Source organism: Juglans microcarpa x Juglans regia, chromosome 5S, assembly GCF_004785595.1.
Source record: "Juglans microcarpa x Juglans regia isolate MS1-56 chromosome 5S, Jm3101_v1.0, whole genome shotgun sequence".
NCBI lineage: Eukaryota > Viridiplantae > Streptophyta > Magnoliopsida > Fagales > Juglandaceae > Juglans > Juglans microcarpa x Juglans regia.
Window position 1 is genome coordinate 1,666,949 of NC_054603.1, and position 24,514 is coordinate 1,691,462.

At 32.9% G+C, this 24,514-nt stretch overlaps 2 protein-coding genes across 7 annotated transcripts; both read right to left on the bottom strand.

Moving 5' to 3' along the window:
- Nucleotides 1–1,073: 1,073 nt before the first annotated feature.
- LOC121268305 (E3 ubiquitin-protein ligase RHF2A-like) lies at nt 1,074–6,559 on the bottom strand. 3 transcript variants are annotated; one of them, XM_041172520.1, is made up of 10 exons: nt 6,258–6,556; nt 6,053–6,125; nt 5,425–5,562; nt 5,228–5,274; nt 3,099–3,161; nt 2,896–3,004; nt 2,407–2,786; nt 2,138–2,245; nt 1,678–2,014; nt 1,074–1,350 (listed from the first exon to the last, which is right to left on the bottom strand). In XM_041172520.1, the coding sequence occupies exons 3-9, from the start codon at nt 5,551–5,553 to the stop codon at nt 1,732–1,734; spliced, it is 1,119 nt and encodes a 372-aa protein (XP_041028454.1). In that variant the 5' UTR covers nt 5,554–5,562; nt 6,053–6,125; nt 6,258–6,556; the 3' UTR covers nt 1,074–1,350; nt 1,678–1,731. The 3 variants fall into 3 exon arrangements, with proteins under 3 accessions (XP_041028454.1, XP_041028453.1, XP_041028452.1); XM_041172519.1 differs by lacking the exon at nt 6,053–6,125 and having other exon boundaries at nt 1,575–2,014; nt 6,258–6,559; XM_041172518.1 differs by lacking the exon at nt 6,053–6,125.
- Nucleotides 6,560–9,698: 3,139 nt separating this feature from the next.
- Nucleotides 9,699–12,032, bottom strand: LOC121268016. 4 transcript variants are annotated; one of them, XM_041172114.1, is made up of 2 exons: nt 10,882–12,032; nt 9,699–10,055 (listed from the first exon to the last, which is right to left on the bottom strand). In XM_041172114.1, the coding sequence occupies exons 1-2, from the start codon at nt 11,349–11,351 to the stop codon at nt 10,028–10,030; spliced, it is 498 nt and encodes a 165-aa protein (XP_041028048.1). In that variant the 5' UTR covers nt 11,352–12,032; the 3' UTR covers nt 9,699–10,027. The 4 variants fall into 4 exon arrangements, with proteins under 4 accessions (XP_041028048.1, XP_041028047.1, XP_041028049.1 ...); XM_041172113.1 differs by having other exon boundaries at nt 9,699–10,170; XM_041172115.1 differs by having other exon boundaries at nt 9,699–10,052; nt 10,882–12,031.
- Nucleotides 12,033–24,514: the final 12,482 nt, after the last annotated feature.

A 24,514-nucleotide genomic window follows, 5' to 3' on the forward strand; every position in this document is an offset into this window, starting at 1 on the left:
GAAAAAGTTGAATTGTTTATTATATTTTGTGTTGAGATTTGAAAAAGTTATAATGATGAGTTGAGATGAGTTGTGTTTTCAAACAAAGCCTAAATCATCTCATCTCATCTTATATAATCATTATAATTTTTTTAAACTTTTACATAAAATATAATAAAAAATTCGAGTACTGCTACATCCATAAAAGAATTACACAAAAACAATCACACAAACTAACATGATTTCATCTGATCCATTAGATCTATTTTACAATAAAACTAAGTTTATAATATGATAAATCACATCAAGTCATATCAGATTGTAGGATTAATTTTATATAATTCTTTTGTGACTAGAGTATTTTCCAAACAATTACATTTTCATATCCCAAATGTGGCCTTTCATTTGGATTCGAAGATGAATTGAAATGAATTGTAAATAGTAATGAAATCAGTTGTGAATAGTAGTAAAATTTATGAGTTAAAGTTGATGAATAATAATGAATAGTAGTGAAATAAGTTTAGATGGGCTGTGAATCCAAAATTTTTGGATTAGAACTTGGAAGAGGACATGAAACTCAACCATGGTATGCACTTCCCTCCTCTGATTCTCGAATTTAATTAGCTTGAAAAATTGTGTCACTTGAAGTCTCAGTGTTATCTGATAGTGCATTTCGTATATTTAAAACGATTTTTACTTGAGAAAGTTACAACATAACCATAAATGCAATAATGCAAGGCCACATGTCCTCGGATTCTACGGTTGGACACGGGCAGGGAAACAAAAATATCCTCGGATTCTTCGGTTGTGGTAGGGAACAGACACACCTACAACCCAAGAGAAATAGATCCAAAAAAGGGAATGGGCCACATGGTAACATTTATGAATTCCTACTTCCCAATCAAGCTTGCTGCTACACTAACCCCAGCCAGATCCCACAAGCATGGCCTACAATGTCAATAGAAGTGGAATTATGCCCATTTCTAGCCAAGAAATGCAAAGCTGGCTTTCCTTGAATTTCTAGCTTCCACCCAGAATTAGAGGTTCTAAAGGGAAACATTGCTTTGTAAGAACCCGTTAGAAAACGCACCAAATTTTCAGTCAGAAATATATGTATTTATATAAATAGTTGTATCGAAATTGAAATCGACCAAGCCATCCAGACAGTTAAATTATCCAGCATCACATGTGGGTCATATATCTAAACAAATTCACATGCAAATACCCCCATTTATATGTCTCTGTCCAGGTGGAATCCCCTGTGACTTCCCCTCCTTTATTTAGATTTAAACATCAATCACCATTTACCCTCTGAAGTCTATTCTAAAGCATCTTGTCCTCAGCATGTCATTTCTGGAGAAACCCATTAACCTGAAAATCCAAACCAAAAGCTCGGATCAAAGGTTGAATTGTTAAAGATTAGGCTAAATTGCAATTAGACGTCCAAAGAAATTCAAAACTCCAAAATATTTTGTGGGCATTAAGCACGACACAGTTCCTGTAATCAGTAGCTTACCAGTTGATTGTCATGACATTCTAAGAACAAGCTTGGAAAACATGGATAACAGAATTAAACTCACGGATCTTGTGATTACTATATTACTATATGCTGGCATTGGCTTTGTGAATCGAGATTACCCTTACTTGAACCCTAATTTTAGAACTACAAAACATCAGAGCATCAAAACCATTTCTCACCTTCAAATATGAAATGCTGAGGATAGAGCACTTTCAGAAACAATGCTCAACAACTTAACCTGAAGTCGAACTAGCAGCACAAGAAGCTGGCCGATTGCTGTCATTCTCCACAATGTTCTGGTTGGTAACAGAAGAATCGCCCAAATGATATGCTTCAGAATCATGGCTGGCTGTACTATCATCTCTGGTTTCAAGGCGCTCCATCATATGAGGTAGACTGGCAATTCCTGCATTCACTTCCCTCTGAACTTCAGAGCCGATATCTGACATGGAAGTATTACGAGAGAAAAGCCTCTCCTTCCACCCTCTTGTATTCTTTGAAAGCGACTCTTTGTATCTAAAATGCAAGTACAGCAAGTGTTATTGAGAATGGCAGATGAAGGAATATATTTAATTTGCCGCATCCAAAATGGGATACCAGAAATGAGTATATATATATATATATATTCAGAAATAGTACCTCATCGACATGGCATTAAATCTAGATTTCAGAGACTCTGAAAATGACTGAAAATCAGATGGCCCTGCTCTATCAGGATTTGGTGTTGAGGAATGACTAGCAGGGCTCCTACAAAAAGATGTAAAACAAATTTCCTAAGAACCAAATAAACGCTGCATATAAGTACATAGTAGAAACTGAAACACAACTTACGTATTACAAATATGTGTAGATATGTTACAAAGGAAAGCTATGCCACTTATTGAAGGATATAGAATAATCCTGATTACCGATTATTAGAGGAAATTCCTTGACGATTTGTCGGCAGGAAAGCAGATCCGGAGGCTGGGGAAGAATCTTGATCGGTATGAGCAGAAGGAAAATGCGAAAACTGCTGGGATGGTACATCTCCACCCGATGCAAGTGGGGTAGATGGACCAGCCACACTGATTGAAGCTGGTTCATTGTCCACCCTGGGAGCAGAAACAGGACCAGAAGGTCCACTAGGATGAGCGGAAAACACCAAAAAGTGTGGACGACCATGGGCAGCTGACCGACTCCTCTGGCCTTCCCTCCTACCAATATGGTGGGCCCTTCCCATTGCTGCAGCAGCTGCCAAATGCTGGATTATACGCTCTTCAAGTTCAGCATCATTAGCACCTACTGGCAACTGCATTACCACACAAAAAATAACATAAGAATAACCTGATGGACACATTGTAATAGGTTTGATAATAGATTAAATGAAACACAATTCCCAGTAATAATCAGAAACAGACATGCTGCAATTCAAAATCACCAAGGGTGGGATGATGAAATATAGTGGCATTTCTTGCTGGAGTAACCCTAAAGCTCCTCTCACGTACTACTGCCTCAAGCAATTCTTGACTGCCACAATATGAACAAACATAAGAAGACTAAATGAGTATAATTACAAGAAAAATTGTAGTAACTTCCAAAAACCAACACAACTAAAATGAACCTGGTGGGATCCTTCAGGCTAACATGTTGCCAACACATGGGACACTGAGAGCTTCTCTGGCACCTAAAATTATATAAGCTAGTGTTAGATTTCAACATTTTATTCCTATATCCATGATCATGTACACGATGAAATTCACATCTATCAGACGCTCTTCTCACTGAGAGGTGCTAAATGAACTAAATGATAAGTTTTGATCAGAAAACAAAGGAAATAGATAATTGAACTTAAGAAAAAATTACTTCCTCTTTGCCAAATTGTTTGTGCACCTTAGAACAACATTTTAACTTTAAGCAGCATCATTCTAATGCATTATCTTAGTAAATTTTATTTTTAAAAAATTATCACACCAAAATCACCTCCTTAATTTAAACTTAATTAAAGTGAAGGAGAAGAAAGTCTGTTAACTTTCCAAATAAAGTAAGAGTAAGTTCGGAAGGTTATTAAAATTGTATTCATCAACTTTCTGTTATTTGGAAACATACAAAGACAGAATCTGGGATAAACAATATGATGGATATAGCAGCGCATTCAATTTTCTCATAGGTTGTTTATGGGACAACAGGTACATCAGCTTTTTGGTGTTTGATCTATTACTTATTGGAAATGATCAGGGAGGATGTGGGGGTCATTCTAAATGCCGACTGGTTCCGTACTTGAGCGACCAGAGTGCGTTTGAGAGAAAAGGGGGGGGGGGGGGGGGCATGTAGATGATGTTTGGTAGCTGTTTTCTCCTGAACTTTTAGGTGCAGCAAATAAAATTTCCTCATGAGGAGGAAGCATTTTATTCGCAATTTGCTACACAGTTTTACCGGGGTTCACCTAATGGATTTTAAGGAACTATTAAATATATTGGTGTGCTGCTTGGTTCCCTATTTCTACTTTTAATTATATTGGTATAGTGTAGTCTTCAATTTCTACTTTCCATGGATTTTTAGCACCTTTCCCTTTGGTAGTTTGGTGAGTTTCCTGAATACCGGGGTATCATCCTCTTTAGTTGTAAATAAAGTCTAAAGTTATCAAAAGAATTTATTTATTTTTTTATTTTTTTTATAAGTAAAAATATTATATATATCAATAAGAGTAACCATGTACACTGGACGTATACAAGAAAACACCTAGGCCATACTAGAGAGCTCCTAATGACCCAAAAAGCCTGTGAAAATTAGAAATCTATCCAAAATACACCAAGCCCAAATTGGAATAGAACACACCTCCCCAACCACAACCCCTTGTTTCCCATAAGACTAATACTTCACCCGAAACTCTCTCTACAAGGACGTTTTCATAATGCCCTCTCTTTAGTCTTCCCTCGACTTGAACTATCTCCCTTAACATCGTAGTTGAATGTCCGAGAAAGACGCTTTAACTCCCTGCTTTTCTTAAAACTTAATTTGGTGTCAAGTGAGTGGCCCATCTCAATCGCAGTGAGTAGTGCTTTAAATTGGTCTTCACATCCTCCATATGAAAGCCCCAAAATATGCTGAATCTCGTTAACCTTATTCAGAATCCAATCCGATGGTGAACCTGCTATATTGTTTATTGGAAGAGGAGAAACCAGGGGAACAACATTATCCTCAAACACAATTCCCAACTATACTCTCAACCCTAGACATTCCTCCCCGCAAGGCACCAACAACAAACCCATAATTTCCTCCCCGCCATATCTTGCATTCAAATCCCGAACCTCCTCAACAACTATATTGATTGTGTCACCATTAAAGGTTCCTTTACCTCCGGCATAGGTGTCGTCGTTCCATCGACAAGGACATCAAAAGAATTTATATAGGCATGGTTTCCTATTTCTCTTCTTCTAGATGTTGGTTGCTCATTCTCTCTTTCTTGTGTTGTTTTCTTCTCTATTTTTTCTGCAATTATTTATCATTATTACAGTCCCATAATATATCACCAATCCCTTAGAAATACTAACTCTATACGCTAAAGTTTCCCCCAACTTTATCCAACATCAGACTCTTGGACTTGAAGGAAAAAAAAAAAAAAAAGAGCGTATATTAATCAACAGAAGATAGGTGTAACAAATTGACCACAACAGAGATGGAAGAGAATGCTTCATATCAGAAAAGAAAAGTCACACAACAATTCAAAAACTGAAAATAAAGCAATTATACCATTCAAGGATGCACTGAAGGTGAAATTCATGCTTGCAAGTAGTCACCTGCAAGGCAAGAGACAAGATAAAAACAAAGTCACATTTCTATAATACTAAAAAGAGAAAATAGTGCACAAGCTTTTGCAATAAAAAAAACGAATGAAGAGGATGGAGGGGAGGAGAGGCGTGCTATGATAGATGTATTAAATATACTACCGTTGATGGATCGCTTTCAGAAAAATCTTCAAGGCATATGCTGCAAGCATCATCACAGGCCTGTTGTATTCCCCCTTCCACAAAGGCTGCAGCCGATGTCATATGACTTTCAGGCTTTGCCTCCTCCATCTCCAGAACCTTTAAAACGTAACAACCTTCAAATTTCAGACAGAAAGAACAAACTAGAATTTGATACTCCCTCAAGACCAAAGCAATCTTTCTGCAAAAGTCATTCGACCAATGCAGCAGATTCAAAATCTCACGTCAGTTCCCAGAGCGAGGACAACATTACATACTTCTTTCAGTTCTTCCATCCGATAAGTGTTTTTTCTCAATGATTTTCACACATTAGATTCGAAAAGGCTAAAATAAACCATTTAAAAATTCTATTTGTTTCTGTATCAACCTAGTTCGAGCTGTCTTCAACGTTTGTTGGATATAAATCACGTACTGTACGCTAGCTGAATCAGAAATTGTCCATGACATTTCAGAAAGTTGCTTTCTCCTTCGTGCATTTATAAATACGGGAAATTTTTAGAGGTAATATTTGTTGTGCCAACTAGAAAAAAACAGCAAGGAAGCTATTTTGGGTTTTATCCATAAACCAAAACCAAAATGAGGATTATACCTGTTTTCACGGGAAAAATTTGTTTTTACATCAAAGCCCTCTATTGGAGAGAAAAATTTACGTAGAAGCAAACCTAGGCAAACACATACAGATTAATTTAACAAAAAAAAAAAAAAAAAAGATCGTAAAAGGATGTTCCACATGATAGAATATAAATCCAAGAAACCAATTATAGATTTTTTGAACAGAAGACAATTGGGTTTACCTCCATAAAGGAATTGGAAATGTTCCAGAAACTGGGTAAAGGATTCAAGGAAAGGTAGTTGACCAAAGAGCAAGCTGTGAATTTCCAAACAGCAACCCAACCAGAACCAATGCTAGTGATCCATTCAGGCAGGGAAATAAAAAAAAAACCCTAGAATTCAGCGATGACCATGATAAACTAAACTGAGAGAGAGAGAGAGAGAGAGAAGAGAGGATAGAGGAATCAGAGACAGAGACCCTGTTTGTCTTCCTCTCAACCTTTGATCATGGGTTTGTTGTTGGTTTGATTTTTTTATTCCTTTTTAGCTTTGGTATGTGTGTTGGAAATAAACCCACCAGGGCCACCACCCCCACAGCATCTCAAAAGAATTCATCCAGTCATTCTTCGGCCTTCTTTTAACTTTAAAATAATATTTTATAATCTTATCTTATCTTATTTTATTCAAATTTAAAAAATTTTAATATAGATTTGTATTGGTGAGTGATACACAATTTTATATTTTCAGTTATTAATTAATTTATTTTTTAGGCTGTTAGATTTTCATTACTTCTATGGTATTATTGACATAGAAAAATCAGTTTCATTATTTGTTCATATTTTGTATTTATAAGAATAAACATGAATATTTAAAATAGAAACACATGAAATTCTCTAATTATCACAATATACATTATATCATTAAAAATAATATTTATGTAAGAATTTTAATATAACGACATATTATAATATAAAATGAAAATCTTACTTTATTTATATTATGAGATTGTATAATAAATTTAATAATTATTAAAAGTTAAATGGTGCAAAGAAAATTAGCAATGGTTGCAACTTGCAACTCTATCATTTATTCAAATCATAAATACGAAACCAACAACGAAACTGAACCCCAAGGCCAGCTTTCAATATTAAAATAATGCGTGACTTTAATCAGAGAAGAGGGACAAGTGAAAAGTCCTCGAAGCAGCCTTAGAAGACTTGGAAATTGAATTTTAACGTTATTTCAATTGCCAATTGGAACGTAAAAACAGTTGAGGAAAGAGAGAGAAAGAGTATTCTGGACAATCTAGAAGAGACGAATTTATGTTATTTATTTGAATAATACTGTATACTACATTCTAGTCATATTTTAATCATATTAAAATAATATATAACATATTTATCACTATTAAATAATAAAAAAATATATAATAAATAATCATTTAATAGTAATAAATATATCACGTCTTATTTAATAAAATAAAAATAAGATAATAATATAGTATATAAAATTTTTTTATTTATAATGGACTTGATGATGTGTTAATTGGCGATGTGTGCGCTCTAATACTACAGACTACAGAGACAGGTTGAAGCCAAGGGAAATCAAAACACTTGGGATAGAACTTTCAACCAAGTGTAATTAGGCCTGGATTGTATTCACAATCTATCTTAATTTATTTCATTATTATTTATCAACTTTAACTCATAAATTTCACTGTTATTCATAATTTATTTTATTATTATTTATAATTCATCTCAACTTATCTTTAAATCTAAACGACACTGTAAACCCACCTTCCCTATGCTGTGACCCTACATATAATTAAGGGAACAGAAACTTGGGCATTCAAAGTTTGACGCGTCAATACATAACATAAAAATGGGTGACAATGTTGACTTAATTCGCGATAGAAAGTAGAGAAATTTACAACACCCGTGACAAAGAAAAAGAAAAAGAAATCAAGAGTGTACAGCATTCTCATGTATAATATAAAAATATAAATTATTTAAAAAAAGTGTTCATAAAATGAATTTTATTATATAAAAGAATAAGTAAAATACAAATCGCTACAATAACTCATTACATGTAACTGGTATAGTTCAACCTTCAAATAATTTTTTAATTATTTATACTTCATTTACTCCCTCATTTCTTTTTGATTTTACATTTCAATGCAATTTTTTTTTATTGTTAATCATTTAAAACACTTCTATTTTATTTTTTTTCTAAAAAATATATTGGAAATATTATTTATCTAATTTTTTCTTATTTTAATTTGATTTTTAATTTTTATTTAGCTTATATATTTTTATTTTATGTGTATAGGACTGAATTATATTACATTGTATATAATAATATATTGTAAATATAAAATATATATATATATATATGGGTATTACAAATTTATTGATAGAAATGAAATGTTTAAAAAGAAAAAAAAAATTATTTAAATAATATGAAAGAAAAAATAAATAAGTTGAAGTATGATATATTATAAAAATTAATATATAAATTAAAAAAAATGAAGTTTAATGATGTATTTTCAGAAATAAGATAGAAGAGCTGTTAGACTTTTCATCGTACGCGGAACTCCGACAAGACAATTTCGCTCAATTTAATGGGAAGTTGGAAACGGGCTTGATAGAGGAGGGGCCTTAATGCTGAGCCCAAATTTAATATCTAACCTAAAATGGGCCGAGCTCACCCACGACCCAAAAGAAAATACCGAGCTATCTAGGCAGAGCCCAAGGCTTTGCACCTGCCACCAACCAACCAACCTGGACATTGTATTTTTTACATCAAAATATTTTGTTCAATTTTTTTTCCCACTAGGTAGGAAATTCTCAACCTACAATTTATTATTTTCAGTACCCAAAATAATAAATCATTAAGAATTCTGTACACTCTTGATTTCTTTTTTTTTTTTTGTCACGGATGTTGTAAATTTCACTAGTTTGGATACTGAAAATACTTCCGGTATTCTCAAAATACCATGTTATTATTTATTATTTTATTATTATTATTTATTTACTGTTCACTACTATTCAAAGGGATATGAATCCTTTGTCCTTTGTCCTTTGTCCTTTCTTCGTTCTTCTTTTCAAGCGCTGCTGTGTCCTAATTTCATTTCATTCATTGATAATTAAAAAGTGCATCCATTGTTTATCTATTATGACTATAATAAAGCATTGAAGGAAGGAATTATTCTATATCAGTGCGCTCTTTTTTTATAATCTTATCTAGGGAGTTGGGGCCCTCCTCAGTTTGGAGAGCAGCAAGCAATTCACACGCTCTAAGAGGATCGTATTCCCAAAAATGATTTGATACATCAGTGAACGCACCATCACTTCAGCCACTAAGGTGAAACTCTTGTAAGTAATCTAGCAAGGTGGGACAAAAGACACCACAAAGATGCAAGTGACTAGTTTTCTCTGTTATTTGAGGTGAGAAAATGGACAAAAACGACACCGCTCTCCAAGGACATGATGTCCTGGGTGGTGGGGTGGGGGGCAACATAAAAGGAACAGTTTTAAATGCGCAACCAGAAACACCACTTGCAGTTCAGTTCCAAGCCACTTGGGAATGCGATCGTGTTACCTGTAGCATGTTGGATGGTGACCCATTAATGATAAGGCAGTGAATGAGAAAGGACTGGCCCCTTTAATGGAGTTTTAGGGAAAAAAAAAAAAAAAAAAAGTACAAATGCTGCTTCTGACACGCAATAAGATCATTCAAGCAAACATCACAGCATTAAAAGGACACAGTAAAAGGTGGTAGATATCTTGACATGTGATTCCACTTCAATAAAGTTGTCTTCATGTGAAACAGCGGCACTTCTTGATCTGAAATGAATGTCCTAACAGAACCAGAAAACATTTAAAACTGATTCAGCAGTATGCAAGCCAAACCTAGGGTCCCCCGTGTCGTGCCTAGTTGCGAAAGCCTGCACACAAAAATCTTCAGGCTGCAAGGAAGATTTTCCCCATTGAACACAATGAAACTGGATCACTTAGATTGTAGCTCCCACACTTGCTGCTCTAATCAGAACAAAAATCCAAAGCCCACCCAACCATTTATTTGCCAGGGACCACTCCTCTATCTGCTCAGGGACCTCAGGTGTAACGAACAGAGTCCCAAAACAATAAGAACCAACTATGTCGAAAAGATTGGAGCCAAAAAGAAAAGAAGTTGGGAACTATGAGGACATAGATACAGTACCTGCTATAACTAAAAATGCCTTTCTGGGTAATCTCTTTGGACTGGTTTGGTCAGCAATAATAATAACAATGATAAAGGGAGGATCAAGTGTTTTTAACACAAAGTCAATATCAATATTCTTTTCAGTTTCCATTCATTATTTGATTCTAATAGATCTCATCAAATCTTAACGTAAATATATTCTAATCACCAGCCATTTTCAACTCAGCTGGCCGTACAACAAAAGCAAATAGTCGATAAGACGGCTCTCTCACACCGTAATGCATTCTGACTCTCTAACAAAAACGCCTGTTTTCTTTGAAATCCAAAACACCCTTAATCCTTTCGATGTACAATATCCCCCAAAATCAAATAGAAGGCAAGAACGCTATACAACCATGTTCAATTTTCCACAACAACGGCAATAAAGAAAATATAACTCCCGTTTTCCTTGACAAACTCCACCGAGTGATCAGGCACCAGAAACAAATAACCCGAAAGGGAAGAAATATAAGAGGATTCACTTTCTTCGAAAATTTTCTTGGTAAGGAAAGGAACACTGAAGAGGGGCAAATGAATTTCTTGGGAAGGACTTTACTTATCAATATATATATATATATATATATATATATATTGATATTCTTTGGTTTACAGTTGTTTTCTTACCGTTGAGGGGACGACTCCCTCTGGGAAGGACTTCTCCAAAAACCAGTACTGTAGAACTTCTCCCACATTTCCTTCTCAAGCTTCATAACCTCCCTCTCCGATTCCTCCGTCTGCGCCGACTTCATCTCCAACATTAGTCCGTCAACGGCCACCACCGGGTGAATCTGTTTCCCGGTCTCGTCGATCCCGCACGAGCACCGGCGTCTCCGAGGTGGCAGCAGGCCCTTCTTTACCAGATGTTGCCGGCGTTTCTTCCTCATCGTGCGGCACAGCCCCGCCGGGAACTTGTAGATGGCCAGGTACAGAAGGTTCACGAGCCCGCATGGGCAGCAGCAGCACACAGCAGCGCACTCAGCGGTGGTACCGCCCGCTACCTCGGCGAGACGGCACCCCCCCGATGAGGCTTGGGTCGTTAGGAGCGGTTGGCGGCGGTTTGACGATTGCGGGCGAGGGATGAGTTGGCTAGACATAATTGGTTATCATCAGAGAAAAATGGGTACAAGAAATTGATAGGAAAGGCTGAGATTTTTATCGAATGGGGAGGGATTTTGGGGTATGGTTCAACGGAAAAAGGGTGGATTTCCAAGAAAAGGAATGGGCTTGATTCTTTGGTGGAGTCTCCTGGTTCAGCAATTTTCTTGATCTGAAAATTTTATTGGCTTCAGAACAAAAAACAACAAAAGGCTCTGATTTACAAAACCTTAACGATCCTCGAAAATCTCGGTCTCTTTTTTCTCAGAGCAGAGAATGAATTTGAAACTCGGAAAAGAAAAAAAAGTTCTTAATTTGGATCGTGAACGAGGGAGAGAATGAAGCTGTGGAGACTGAGAGGAAATCGATCGGTCGTCCCTTGGCCTAGGTATCTATCTACTGACAAGGAGATATCCCCACCAAGACAATATCAGATGGCAGGAAACGAAAGCCCGGTCTCCAGGGAAGATGCCAGAGGTACGGTGGGAGGAATGGTGAGCAGAAAGACGAAGGCCGTGCTGGAGGGACACGACAAACGGGCCTCTGTGGAGGTCGTTCAGGAGATATACACCAAAGACCGAGAGACAAAGAATACGGTGGGGAGTAAACGATATCTATTGGCTATCTGATTTTTTTGAGGACTGGAACTGGAAGTTTTGACCGCTTCTTGCCTTCGTTTTTTTAAACATATATCATATATATATATATATATGTATGAAAAATTCTAAATAATAAGTTCAATATTTTTTATACTATTTAAAAATATGATTTTATTTTTTTATTGTCATATTTTATATTTTGAAGATAAAAAAATAATATTATATATTTTTTAAATAATATATAGAATGTGAACTTTTTATGTAGCGTGACTATATATATATATATAATATATGGGCCCTACGAGACGATGAGTGGGAGTACGAGGCTATGAGCACGAAGTCGGACGCTGAAAGATGAGATTGAAGACGAGCAAACGTGAGGGCAGCAATCTGAAAAGGTTCCAGCTCAGCTCAGCTAACTGAGTAGAGACGGTCAAATCCAATCAAAATATTGGAGGACCCACCTCTAAACGGCCCGGCCAAGCATCCTTACGATATCCCTCATCGATATGGTGTGAAATAATAATAATAATAAAAAATATTCATTATCCTTCTACGACTTTGGCACCTTAAATAAATCTAGCCAAGCCATAACTGTCATGTTAAGATATATTTATATAAATTTAAATCTTTAAGATAAGTAATGATTTTATATAATATAATTTATATTATTATATCTATAATATACTTAATAAATAAATATGCATAATGTAAACTTAAGTCCTCACTCTACACTTCTCTCTTATAAAAAATCAAGTGCTCAGATTTGATTTTCGCTGGACTCCTCCCTCTCCTTCCTCCTTCCTCAATTCACCCACATTCCGTCTCTTTTGTTTAGTTTTATTTTACTTTATTCAAGATCAAAAAAGTTAATCTATAGTTTTTGGGCAACTCCCAAAATACACGCGCGGCACAAGTAGATTCATAGGTCGAAAATTATTTGGAGAAAAATAGTAGTTTTACAAAAATTACTGTGCGTGATCCTCACACGCCACCTCTTTCGGCAACTCTTATCGACACATGTATTAGATCAACAAACTCGTCGTATCAGACATTTCAGATATGACATTTAGGGCTGAAAAGAAATAAATATATTATTTTCATGGGCCGTCACAAATTTTGAAATCTACCAGAGTTGGTCCAAAATATAATTCGTTCTTTTTTGCATCTATCTTATTGCTTTTATTTTTGGTTTCCTTATTGTTAATTAAAAAAAAAGTTCGTCTCTCAGACGTTTGTCTATAGAGGTTGAGTCCTCTCTTTTTATGAATAATGAGGTTGTCTTTTGAACGTCTATTTGTAGGGAGTATTAGTAATAGTAAAGACCAAACCAATCACAAAAAGAAATAGTGTACTGATAGAGCTCCAAATGCATTATTTTAGTTTATGATATTATGTTTGATATAAGGACATTCCATAATGTATTCAAGTTTCTAATGAATGATAACAATTTTCTTTTTTAAAAAAAGGTCCTCACTCTACAATGCAAATACCTCAAATCTACAAAGGAAAAAGCTTCTATGGCATCCACGTTTGACTGCTCTAGTTGACCGCTAGTCTTTTTTTTTACTTAGTGTTTAAGAGCATTGTCAATAATTTCATCAAATTCATATTCAAGATTTGATGAAAAGTACATGTTTTTTATAAATCTAAAACCTTCTCATCCATAACCTCACATTGGATTAACCATTAGATTTATAAAAAATAATAATATAATACTATTTTTTTAATAGTAATATTTTTAATTTTTTCTTTTATATTTTATAAATACACTAACTATATGTTAATTAATAATTTAATTGAATACTTATATTATTGTTTTCCAATTAATTTTTTTCCTCAACTTAATTATCCAACAAACACATTTTACCAATATTTTTTCTACTCAACAATCACATATATAAATTACAATGCACAATTTTTATATAGTTTTATAGCTTTTATTCATTTTTAGACATAATATATTTACTTGAGACGTGGAAAAATATTAAGTTTATAAAGAGAATTGTTTAAAAAATTACAAATTCATGTGATTTGAGCAACAATATCAATGCACAATTTTATGTTTTATTGTGTTTTTAGCTTCATCTATCAAAACAACAATGTTGAAGGCCAGTCTCAATATACATTCATTTAATGTGATCCCGCAAGCCGCCAACAAATAAGTATAAAATAATACCGATAACTATGAACAGTAGGTCTTTAAATTTAAAGATAAAGAAGAATGTTTTGTAACTCAGAGTTTTAAATTTGAGTATATAGTGAATTCAATGTAATGATTTTAAAGTTAAATTCATCAAATTTTAAAGATTTGAGATTGGACTCATTTGGTGAGTCTAATGGCAATACTCTAAGGAAGTGATTTTTAAATATATCGGATATATTTTTTTATTTTTAAAAAATATTTAAATATATTAAAAAATATAAATAGAAAAAAAGGTTGCCACTGTAAGGCTATCTTCCATCGTGCGAGTCACTGCTCTCCCGACTCTTGGCTTATTTGGAAAGGCATCTTCCATACAACGCCCCTATTCAACCACGTCTCCCACCTAATGTATCCACAAACTAGCATTTAAAAGATTTGCATCTACTTTACACTCGAAAGTAATTTGCAGTAATCAATAATTCATGTGAAATGACTCGACATCTGCTCTATGGATATGTTGTTTAATATAAAAAACAGAAATGCTAAATCATCCGAAAAAGTACCCCAATATTTGTCCCCATGCCAAAAACAAAAAAAAAAAAAAAAAAAAAAAAATTTACTTAATAATTAAGGTAATATTTTTTAATGATGTTGTGAAATTTTTTTAAAAAAGGTTAAAAATATAAAAAAAAGAATAAATTAATAAAAATAAATAAATAAATAAAATTGTTCTTCGTCGGACCAACTCGTGCTACATCCTCGTTAAATTTGAAATAAGATTTAAAAATTTTAAATAAGATTATTCTTTAAATTTTCTGTTTTAATGATTCATTGATTTCCCAAGCCGACTACTATAAGCCCATCCAGGTGTAAAGTTGTAAGTGTTGTCTTATCTGCTGCATAAACTTAATTTAATAATCACTATTTCCTTTTTATTTATTTAATATAACGAGAAAGAGTCGTGTAATGTGCGCGTAAAGTTATGGGATACAAATACGGCTAGATTTGTCTACATGGAAAATCATAAAACTCCTTTATTTTATTTTTTCCAATGCCAACTTTTACAAAACGATCCAGCAAGTGCGTGCAGCTTCTAGAACTGTCCTACACTTAATTGCACGTGTTTGTCAAAGTACCGTCGCATAATGTTCAAACTTAAGTTGTGATTTTAAGTGCGAATTGACTAGATGTTTAAAAAAGGCCTTTGCGTTCTAAAAAAGAGGGGAAAAAAAAAAAAAAAAAAAAACGAAGATGATGAGAAATTTGAACGTAACAAAAAATAAAAAATAAAAAATGACGTGATTAAAATAATTGAACCAGTACCATATTTTACCATAAATAAAAATCATTTATATTTTTCATCATAAAGATTTTTTGTTTAAAATATTAAAATTAAAATAAAAGGAGATCTTTATCAAATGCTATTGGCTTACACGTACTAAAGTCTACACACTGTCGTGACGCATGAAAATCATATTTGGCACGTCTCCACATTGCAAAGGAGCTTTTAAATTAAGTCACGAAAACATTCCTTTAATCATACACAATTATCTGAAGAGTCGGGTTACTCTATTGTTCAGAGTAGTATGCTTAAGTTGACCATCTATTATTTTTTAATTTTTTTTCATATTTTTTAATATATTTAAATATTTTTAAAAAAGAAAAAAAATATTTCAATACAAAAAAATTTATCAAACGGAGTTTATCAAAGGGTCAAATTAAACGGCAAAATAGTTTTTTCCTCATCTCAATAATCATTATGTATATTTGGGCCAGTGCATGACGAAGGACGGACACATTACACTCGATTGCGTCACGCCAACTATATTTTGACTTCTTTTTTTTTTTCACTGTTGAAATCATGACTGTAAGGAGTTTTTTTCCTATTTTTCTAAAGGCCCAAATAAAAAGCCCATGTGACCTCGAAAAAAAGAAAAGGTCCGAGAGAGCCCAATATTAACAAAGTCGTTACCTGGAGACATTATTTTAAGGCACTAACTACTATAAGACAAAGGAAAATAATGTCAGTATTCAAACGTTTTTTATTCTTTTTAAAAAATTTATGGATAAAAAATTAAATTTTTTATGTAATTTTTATATTTATATTTACTCATTTATTTAAAAGAAATATACAGTATTTACACATCAATATCATTTATCATAATATTCAAATTTGTAGACTTTAGTAGAGTTCTTATTTTGAGCAAAAAGTCGAAAAGGAGCAATGCTAGATTGTTTTTGACTTTAGGGTCTCAAAGCTTTGCATACTTCTATTAAAAAAAAGTGAAAATCATCATTAAAAAAATATTTTTCATCTCGTGATTATAAAATATTTTTAAGATGTGTCTTAATACTGTACAAATCGTTTTCTCATCTTAAAAAAAAAAAAAAAAAAAAAATTCGTACGTTGGGATATCTGTCCAATTGTGTGTTTCTATGTTTAGGGGAAAAAATTGTACAAACTAATAATCGAATTTCCATCAAAATAGGGATTTATTTAGGACAAGTTTGAAGAGTGAGATGGGATGATAATTTTGTAAATAATAATAAGATAATTTGTGAATAGTTGTAATATAGTTTGAGATAATATTTTATGGGATTTTGGGAAATTATAAAAAAAAAATTGAATGAAAAATATTATAAAATTAAAATATTGTTAGAATTTAAGTTTTTAAATTTATTTTTGTTTGAGGTATTGAAAAAATTGAATTATTTTTTATTTTTTGTTAAAAATTTTGAAAAAATTGTAATTATTAGTTTGAAAAAATTGTAACGATTAGTTTGAAAGTATTTATGTTTGGGTGATATTTGATAAGAATACGAGATGAGATGAGATGAAATGAATATGAGCGGTGCTACTTCCACCGTTGGGAGCTCCCGCTGGGGCTCCCGCTAGTGGTTTTGGGATAAATTTTTTTTTGGTATTTTTTTAATACATTTAAATATATTTTAAAAAATAAAAAATTTATAATATTATTAAAAAATACTTACTTAATCATTAAATAAAAATAAGAATAATAAAAAAAAATCATAATGGTAAAAACTAGCAATAGAAACTAGGGTAAGAATAGTATTTTTCAATGAATATTTTAGAATGAAATTTTTTTCCTAATTTCGCATAAAAGGCGGGCGGGCCAACAAAATTCATGTGAACAAAGAGTCGCAAATGGGTCCCTCATTGGGTTGACGAACTAAAGCTATTATTAGAAGGTCCATCTCAAAACTAAGACCATACACATGCATTTAATACAGAAATGCCATTTCATTCAAGGCATCGAGACAGCTCCTAATTATTTGAAAATTAATTATAGTTTTATAAAATCATTATTTATTTATTTTATGTTGGAGGCTCAAATGAGAAATGCTTGATGAAAAAAAAAAAATGTGAAAAACTGTTTGCAAACTAAATATGTTAAGAGTGTAAAACTATTTTTATTAGAAAATAAATATAAACATTATATAAAATCTAATAAATTTATAAGTATTTTTATAATTATTTATAGACCTAACTCTTTTCGATTGAAAATTGAGGGCATTTGCGGTTGAAAGATTGAGGCTTTATTTAGATGTTAAGATGAGACAAGATGAAAAATTTATATATATTAATAAAATAATTTATGAATAGTAATGAAATAGTTCAGGTTAAAATGTTTTATGCGATTTTGAAAAATGAAATAAAAATATTATAAAATAAAATATTATTTTTATTTTAAAGTTTGAAAAGGTTAATTTTTTGTTTGTTTGAAATTTTAATAAAATTATAATGAGTAAATAATGATCAATAAAATAGTTGAAAATTTAAAATTTAAAAATATCTGTATTCAATGAGATTTCAACAAGAGTACAAGTAAAACTAGAACAGAGTGCAGACCGTCCCGGGAACTCGTTGCAACTTGCTGGACTTTTTGATTTAAGCCGAACATTTTGGACCCAAAATCAATAGCTTACAAAAAGAGCTTCCCGAGTCCAAACCCAGCCGACTCTTCAAATTTCGAAATACCTTGACCCTAAAAAACAACGTTTTCAAAGGAAAACTATAGAATTTTTCTTTGCACAAATGGTTTTTAAAATGTCAAGTGTATTGATATGGCTAAGATGGGTTGTAAAGAGATAAAATTCAAATCCTAAATTTAAAACCCAAAAAACAGAGGGAATTACTGATTACAAGGATAATATCTCAACAAACTTATCAAATCCTGAAAAAAATAGGTCTCGTTTGTTTTTATAATTTTTTTTCAATTCATTTCATCTGATTATTACAACTATTCTAAATTCTCACATAAAATAAAATAAACAATTAATATTTTTTAAATTTAAAAATAAAAATAATATTAAAAAAATATATTTTAATAATATTTAATTTTAATTTATCTCATATGCAAAAACGAATCATATCAATTGCCAAAATAAGGACATGTCGTGATTCTGGGTATCTTCTATGTGCATAAAAATAATCTTTCATGGCCTTGAAACACATGTTACTGTAATGAATATCTCAAGGTTCCATCTTAAATTTGGTCAACGAAAGTAACTAAAGAACGACCGTTTACATTGCCAAATTACATGATCATACATCGCTACCATCTATGGGGGCTTATGACATTTTCAACAGCACCCCCGAAGACCTATTTACTACGAAAAAAACAAAACATAAAAACCTCTACATCAGATCGTGTTGGGATTAAACCACCACCCCCCATCACGATCATGTTTGGCAACCAAGAAAAAAAAAAAAAGAAAGAAAGAAAGAAAAAAATGCAGCACAGAAGCATATATACTTCATTGAAGACTTCTATTGCTTGTTATGATACAAAGAGTACTGCCTCTTACGGTACTCTTTGTTATTCGATGATGGTTCTTTAACATCGTCTGCAAATCGGACCTTCTTCTTATTGGCTCGACGTTTCCCAGATCCTGGAACAAAAGGAAACATATATATATATATATATATATATATATGTATATCACATACACAGGATATAAGTACGTGGAGTTTCTTTTTACAGGAAAATTGAAAATATAAAGATTGCACATATAGTTGGCAGGAAATAATTAACGTAAGCAGTCAATTTATAGTACCCAATTCGGACTCGACTTTTTTCATGAAATCGGAGAGGAGGCGCTTATGGACTTGATGAACAAGGAGAACTACGCTTCCCGAGACCGCAAAGACTGCCATGAATCCAACGCCGACAGAGCTCTCCATTTGTCACCGGCCTGGTGATCGATCTTTCTGATGATCTTAAAATATCAAACCTTTAATTTGGATGGAACAAAGTATTGTGATGAACATTTTGTGTCATCCATGAACAAAAAGACGAGAAGATACAAAAAAGGACAAAGAGAATGAAAAGAATAAAAAAAAAAAAAAAGTGTTTGCCAAGAAGACGAAGACGAGGAAGAGGTCGTCGTTGCGGTTGGTGTAATATGAAGTTGTAAAACGAGGAAGGATGGGCATGGAACGGACGGCCTTAAAAACAAAAGACATTTATTTTTTAAGATATTTATTTGTTATCTTTATTCTATAATTTCAACCCCACTTGGCATTAACTATATTAAGAAAAGTTAAAATATATATATATATATATTTTTTTTTCTGGATGAAAAGGGTCTTAAATTGAAGTTGCTGTAAAACCGGAAACAAAAGACGGCTTAACAGATTATGCTGATTATCTCTCTTTTGTGTTGCTGTTGGATATTTGGGTCGATTACGGGTGTCAGACGGCGTTCGATTGAATTTCCCCCTCAAAACCTTTGAGTTTACTCACAACATGATCGGCGGCACAATTTTTCCGGCTAACAAAAATATAGACAAAAGATAATCTTTTTCATAATTTCAATAGTAAGATTTAAGTCATTAAATTTAAAATTAATCTTTTAAATTAAAAATATATATTTTCAAAAGATAATTATTATCTCTTATTCCTGACCGTTATTATTAGGTCACATCCACACTCTCCTACATCAAATACTAAATAAAAAAATAAATAAATTCCCACCCTAACGAATCTAGCTAATTAATTTACTCAAGAACCTCTACAAAACTTGGGGTTGGAGGGATGGATGAAGAAGATAATGATAAGTTTACTATTTTTTTACTATTCTTTTACTACTCTATAGTGTATTTAATTTTTTTAACATCCTTAATTATTAAAAAAAATTAAAAAAATATATAATTTTACTAATATTCACTTCCTTAACCATTAATTAAAAGAAATTAAAAAAATAAAAAGAGTAGTAAATATGTAATAGGAAGTAGTAAGCTTATCATTATCTGAAATTGGGGTTTAAAGGCTTCTTGGAGAGGATTTTTTTGCAAAAAGAAAATTATTGTTTTTATCTAATGTGACATACAATATTTTTTTAATGCGACGTATTCATAAGAAGGAGAAGATGTTTTGCATTGGTGGTATCGTATGAATGGACAAAGTAATTGTTTTTAGCCAGTAACCGAAAAAGACAATATAATATTGGTTTGTAGGGGATTAAGGCAAGATGGGTAGGTAACATGAAATTAACATGGCTTATGATTTATATATGTGATAAGAAGCAAAGTGAATTTGGCTTCCAATTAAAATAATGCCCATCAATGGGACACCCGTGGTCTAATTGTGTTTCTGTTTTCATTCATCCATTCTTTTGTTGAGGGTATGACACCATAACATAGCTATTAGCCAGAGGTTGATGTTGTTTTTTGAAACTAAGAGAATGAATTGATGATCTCGATCATCATTTACAATATTCCAAATCGATGTCTTTTTTCAACACTATATCCAATAAGAAAAAAGCTAAATGCAGTTGGCTGTGTAACCATGGGGGAACCGTTGCTGATGTGGAAAATGAATGTGTCTGTAACAAAACGTTTCGTATCAAGACCAATACCCTTTCGTCTCCCTCCCAAGACTAGAACCCCTTTGTCTCCACCTTTCTCGCTTGTACGTCTCCCCCTTAGCTTCTTGTAAAAGAGAAATTTCCTATTAAGAATCCGCCTTTTTGTCTCGAATTTAAAACCTGCTTCCCTCTCATCAACTACGACCCTTCTCTCTCTCTCTACGAGACCAATTTAAAGTTGATTTTAAAAGTGAAAATGGATATTGATGTTGTGTATGTGTGTTTTTATGCATTTTTCATAATAGAACTTTTTCTGGAAGTACCAACAAATTTTGAGAAATGGGGTTGAGTTTTGTGACAATGAATAAGCACTACTGTGCATAAACTATAATGGTTTTCCTTCCTTCGTTGGAAACCATCAATTAGGGAGTGTAGATTTAGATCATTGGCTTAAAATTATGATAGTGTTTGCTTCAACATGATAACCCACTTTCATCTTTAATTTTATCAGATATTCTTTAAAATCCATATTTAAAAGCAAGGGAAATGGGCATGAAACGAACATGAAACGGAAGACTAAAGAGAGCATAAATGACCAAAGAGAAAGAGAGAGAAATGAGTGGGCAATAATGGTGTTCTAGTGGTGAATGGCTGCTCAAATGAAGACCATAACCTAAGAAGACGAAGACAAGACCCACAAAGACCAAAATCCACGAAGACGAAAACAAGACTCACAAAGACCAGAACACACAAAGACAAAGACAAGAACACACAAAGATAAGGACGAGACCCGCAAAGATCACCAAAAGACTCTCTTGAACTTCATCTACCCACATCGAGAGACCTCTCCCTTCGAAGACGAAGAGCTCGTGCACTTATCGTCTGTAACATTTTTCTTTCAGATGCTTAGCTTTTTTCTTCTATTTTTTTTTTTAAGTGGTAGGCGACTCTCCCACCGTTGTAACTCCCGACTGTATGTAGAAAAATTGATTCAATAATTCTTAAATTTTAGGAAATATTTACACCAATTAATTGAGTTAGGGGGAGGAATTGTGTTTCATGAATAAATTAATATTATCAACAAATTTTATTCTTTTTTAATGTTTTTGCGTATCATAGACTCGCATTGAATTAAGAGTTAAAAGAGGACTTTAATGATCCCACGTAACTTCCCATTTTGGTACGCGAAGTTCGGTACCTTTTTTTTTGGTAATTAGGTCCAAATAAGTTAATTTACTTTTTTATTTTTATTTTTCACACAATTTAATTATGATTTTGGTTCGTAAATTATTAAGAAAAATGCTTTAATTATAGGTAGATATTATAAAAATAAATTCATAAATTGACATAAATTAATATGATATATTAGATTGTAAAATTATTTTTATTATAAAATAAATTTAACGTATCATGTACAACGATGTTAGTATTATATGTTGTAATTATAATACTTGAACGGAAGGTTAGATTTGTAATTATAATTCACAAATATTATAATATTTGTAATTATAATTCATAAATAGAGAGATTTTTGAATTAAAGACATACAAATTCAAACTAAATAGAAAATGCTTTTGATTCCTAAACTATATTATGTTTGCAAGCGTTCAAGGTATTATAATATTTTGAGTTTTGCTACTCATCATTCCTACACATTACACATCACATATTATTTTATTTTATTTTTTATTATTTTATTTTTTTAAATTAATTGAATTTTTCTACTCACCATTCATATAACACATATTTAGTAAGAGAAAAAAAATGTAGTGTGTGATGTGTGGTATGATGAATATAATTTTTCTAATATTTTATCTCGCAATTGCCCAAAAATTAATTAAATTTTTAAATAAGAACTTGTCAATTACATAGGGCGATAAGTCATAAGATAGAGAAAAATACAAGTTGTATTAAAAATTAAAACTTGTTAATCACTATTATATATATTTGGTTTTCATAATAGTGATTAAGACATTATATATATTTTTAAGCACAATACAAGTTGGATACAAAAAAATTGTTAAGTCATGTTGAACAGGAAATAAATAATATAATTCATGCATTATTGTTAATATATGTATAAAAATCTAATTATTTTCTCCAACTCATCACTCTCATGATACTATTAAAAATATATCGACAGTGACCTCTAACGCCGTCCTTAGATAAATCGCGCGTCATGTATAGCATGCCTGATCTGTGAAAGCGTTCTAATTAATACTACAGAAAGTTTTGCGTCGTCAGGGGAAAACGACAGCACCCTAACTTTATGGCTTCACTGAGAGTTTTTTATTGCTTGTCCCACATCGGAAAGTCAGAAGAAATACTTGCAATTTATGTATGTATGGAATGGAATCAAAAATTCCAACATATCAGCTCTGTTCCTTTTTGTGTCTGTTTATTTTTACGTGCTCTTTGCTCATAGCAGTTAAGTGGTTTCTGGCATGGAGTCCAGGATTCCTAGTTTACGTACATTAACCCATTTCGAGCAATTTTCCCAGAGAATTCAGCCTCCACCATGTTTGGGGCCGGTGTTTTTTATTCGTACACGATCTGGGGAGCCATTGGAATAGCCTTTAGCGCGAGGGAAGGGGAGACTGGAGAGACAACAAAGACAAGACACACAGGAAAAGGGTTGAGGTGTAAACTGTTACGAATTGTATTTAAAATGGGGGGAATTTGATAAGGCTTTTTTCTTTTCTTTTTGGGTTTGAAAAAACTTTTTTTTTTTCCCCTTCAAGTTCGTGCTGAACCCACACGTGTCAAACTGTGAATTAAGGGGTGGTAAGCTGCCACGTGGGAAATTTGAATGGGGGAATGGCACGTGTGGGGGCTTGGCTTAGTGCACCTGTGTATGCTGAATCTCAATTGGACCATAAAGATCCAATAGATTCCTTATTCTATTTAAGGGATTCCACATTCGGGCGGTGCTGCCGTACCATATGGCCAAGCATATACTTGTATTTTAATGTTGGGAAATGCTAATCACCGATGGTGGCCGCCGATTGAATTTATTTATTTATTTTTACTTAATAGTTAAGTAAATATCTTTTAATGAATTTATAATTTTTATTTTATTTTTTGAAAATGTTTAATGAGTTTAAACAAATATTTGAAAAAAAAGATAAAAAGTTTTGCACTCTCTCGGTGGCCCTTATTTGTGGGAGTAGCACCATCATTTAGGCTTCGTTTGGTTGTTAAATTCATTAAAGTTCAACTCAGTCAGTTTAATTGTAAAGAGATTTTCCCCTCAAAGCTCAAAAGGCCCAATCAAGCCCTAGCCTGGGACGAAAAGCCATGAACATGGCCTATTGGAGAATCCTTTATACATGACCAGTAGGAGATGGTGCAACAAGAGATGAGACTTGTCGATCTGAGGCTCCTTGGGTAGTGTTTAGTCATCGAATACGTATCCGCACGGCATGCGTGACACACGAAGAGCCGTTAATATACTGATAGAGAAAGCACAAATGAACTAGGAAAAAGACATATTAAGAGGAGAATATTGGAGAATCACGCTGCATTAATGGCTCTGCCACCCGGACAATGCACCACATTATGAGGTTGTCGCATAGCCATGCCGCAT

Bases quoted from the DNA above. Each gene is read 5' to 3' on its own strand.
- LOC121268305 (XM_041172519.1), bottom strand. The intron at 5,275-5,424 runs GTAGTATATTTA...CTTGCCTTGCAG, and splicing joins CTGAAAGCGATCCATCAACG to GTGACTACTTGCAAGCATGA. The intron at 2,246-2,406 runs GTAATCAGGATT...ATCTTTTTGTAG, and splicing joins GGAATTTCCTCTAATAATCG to GAGCCCTGCTAGTCATTCCT.
- LOC121268016 (XM_041172113.1), bottom strand. From the start codon at position 11,351: ATGTCTAGCCAACTCATCCCTCGCCCGCAATCGTCAAACCGCCGCCAA. The intron at 10,171-10,881 runs GTAAGAAAACAA...TTTTCGACATAG, and splicing joins AGGGAGTCGTCCCCTCAACG to TTGGTTCTTATTGTTTTGGG.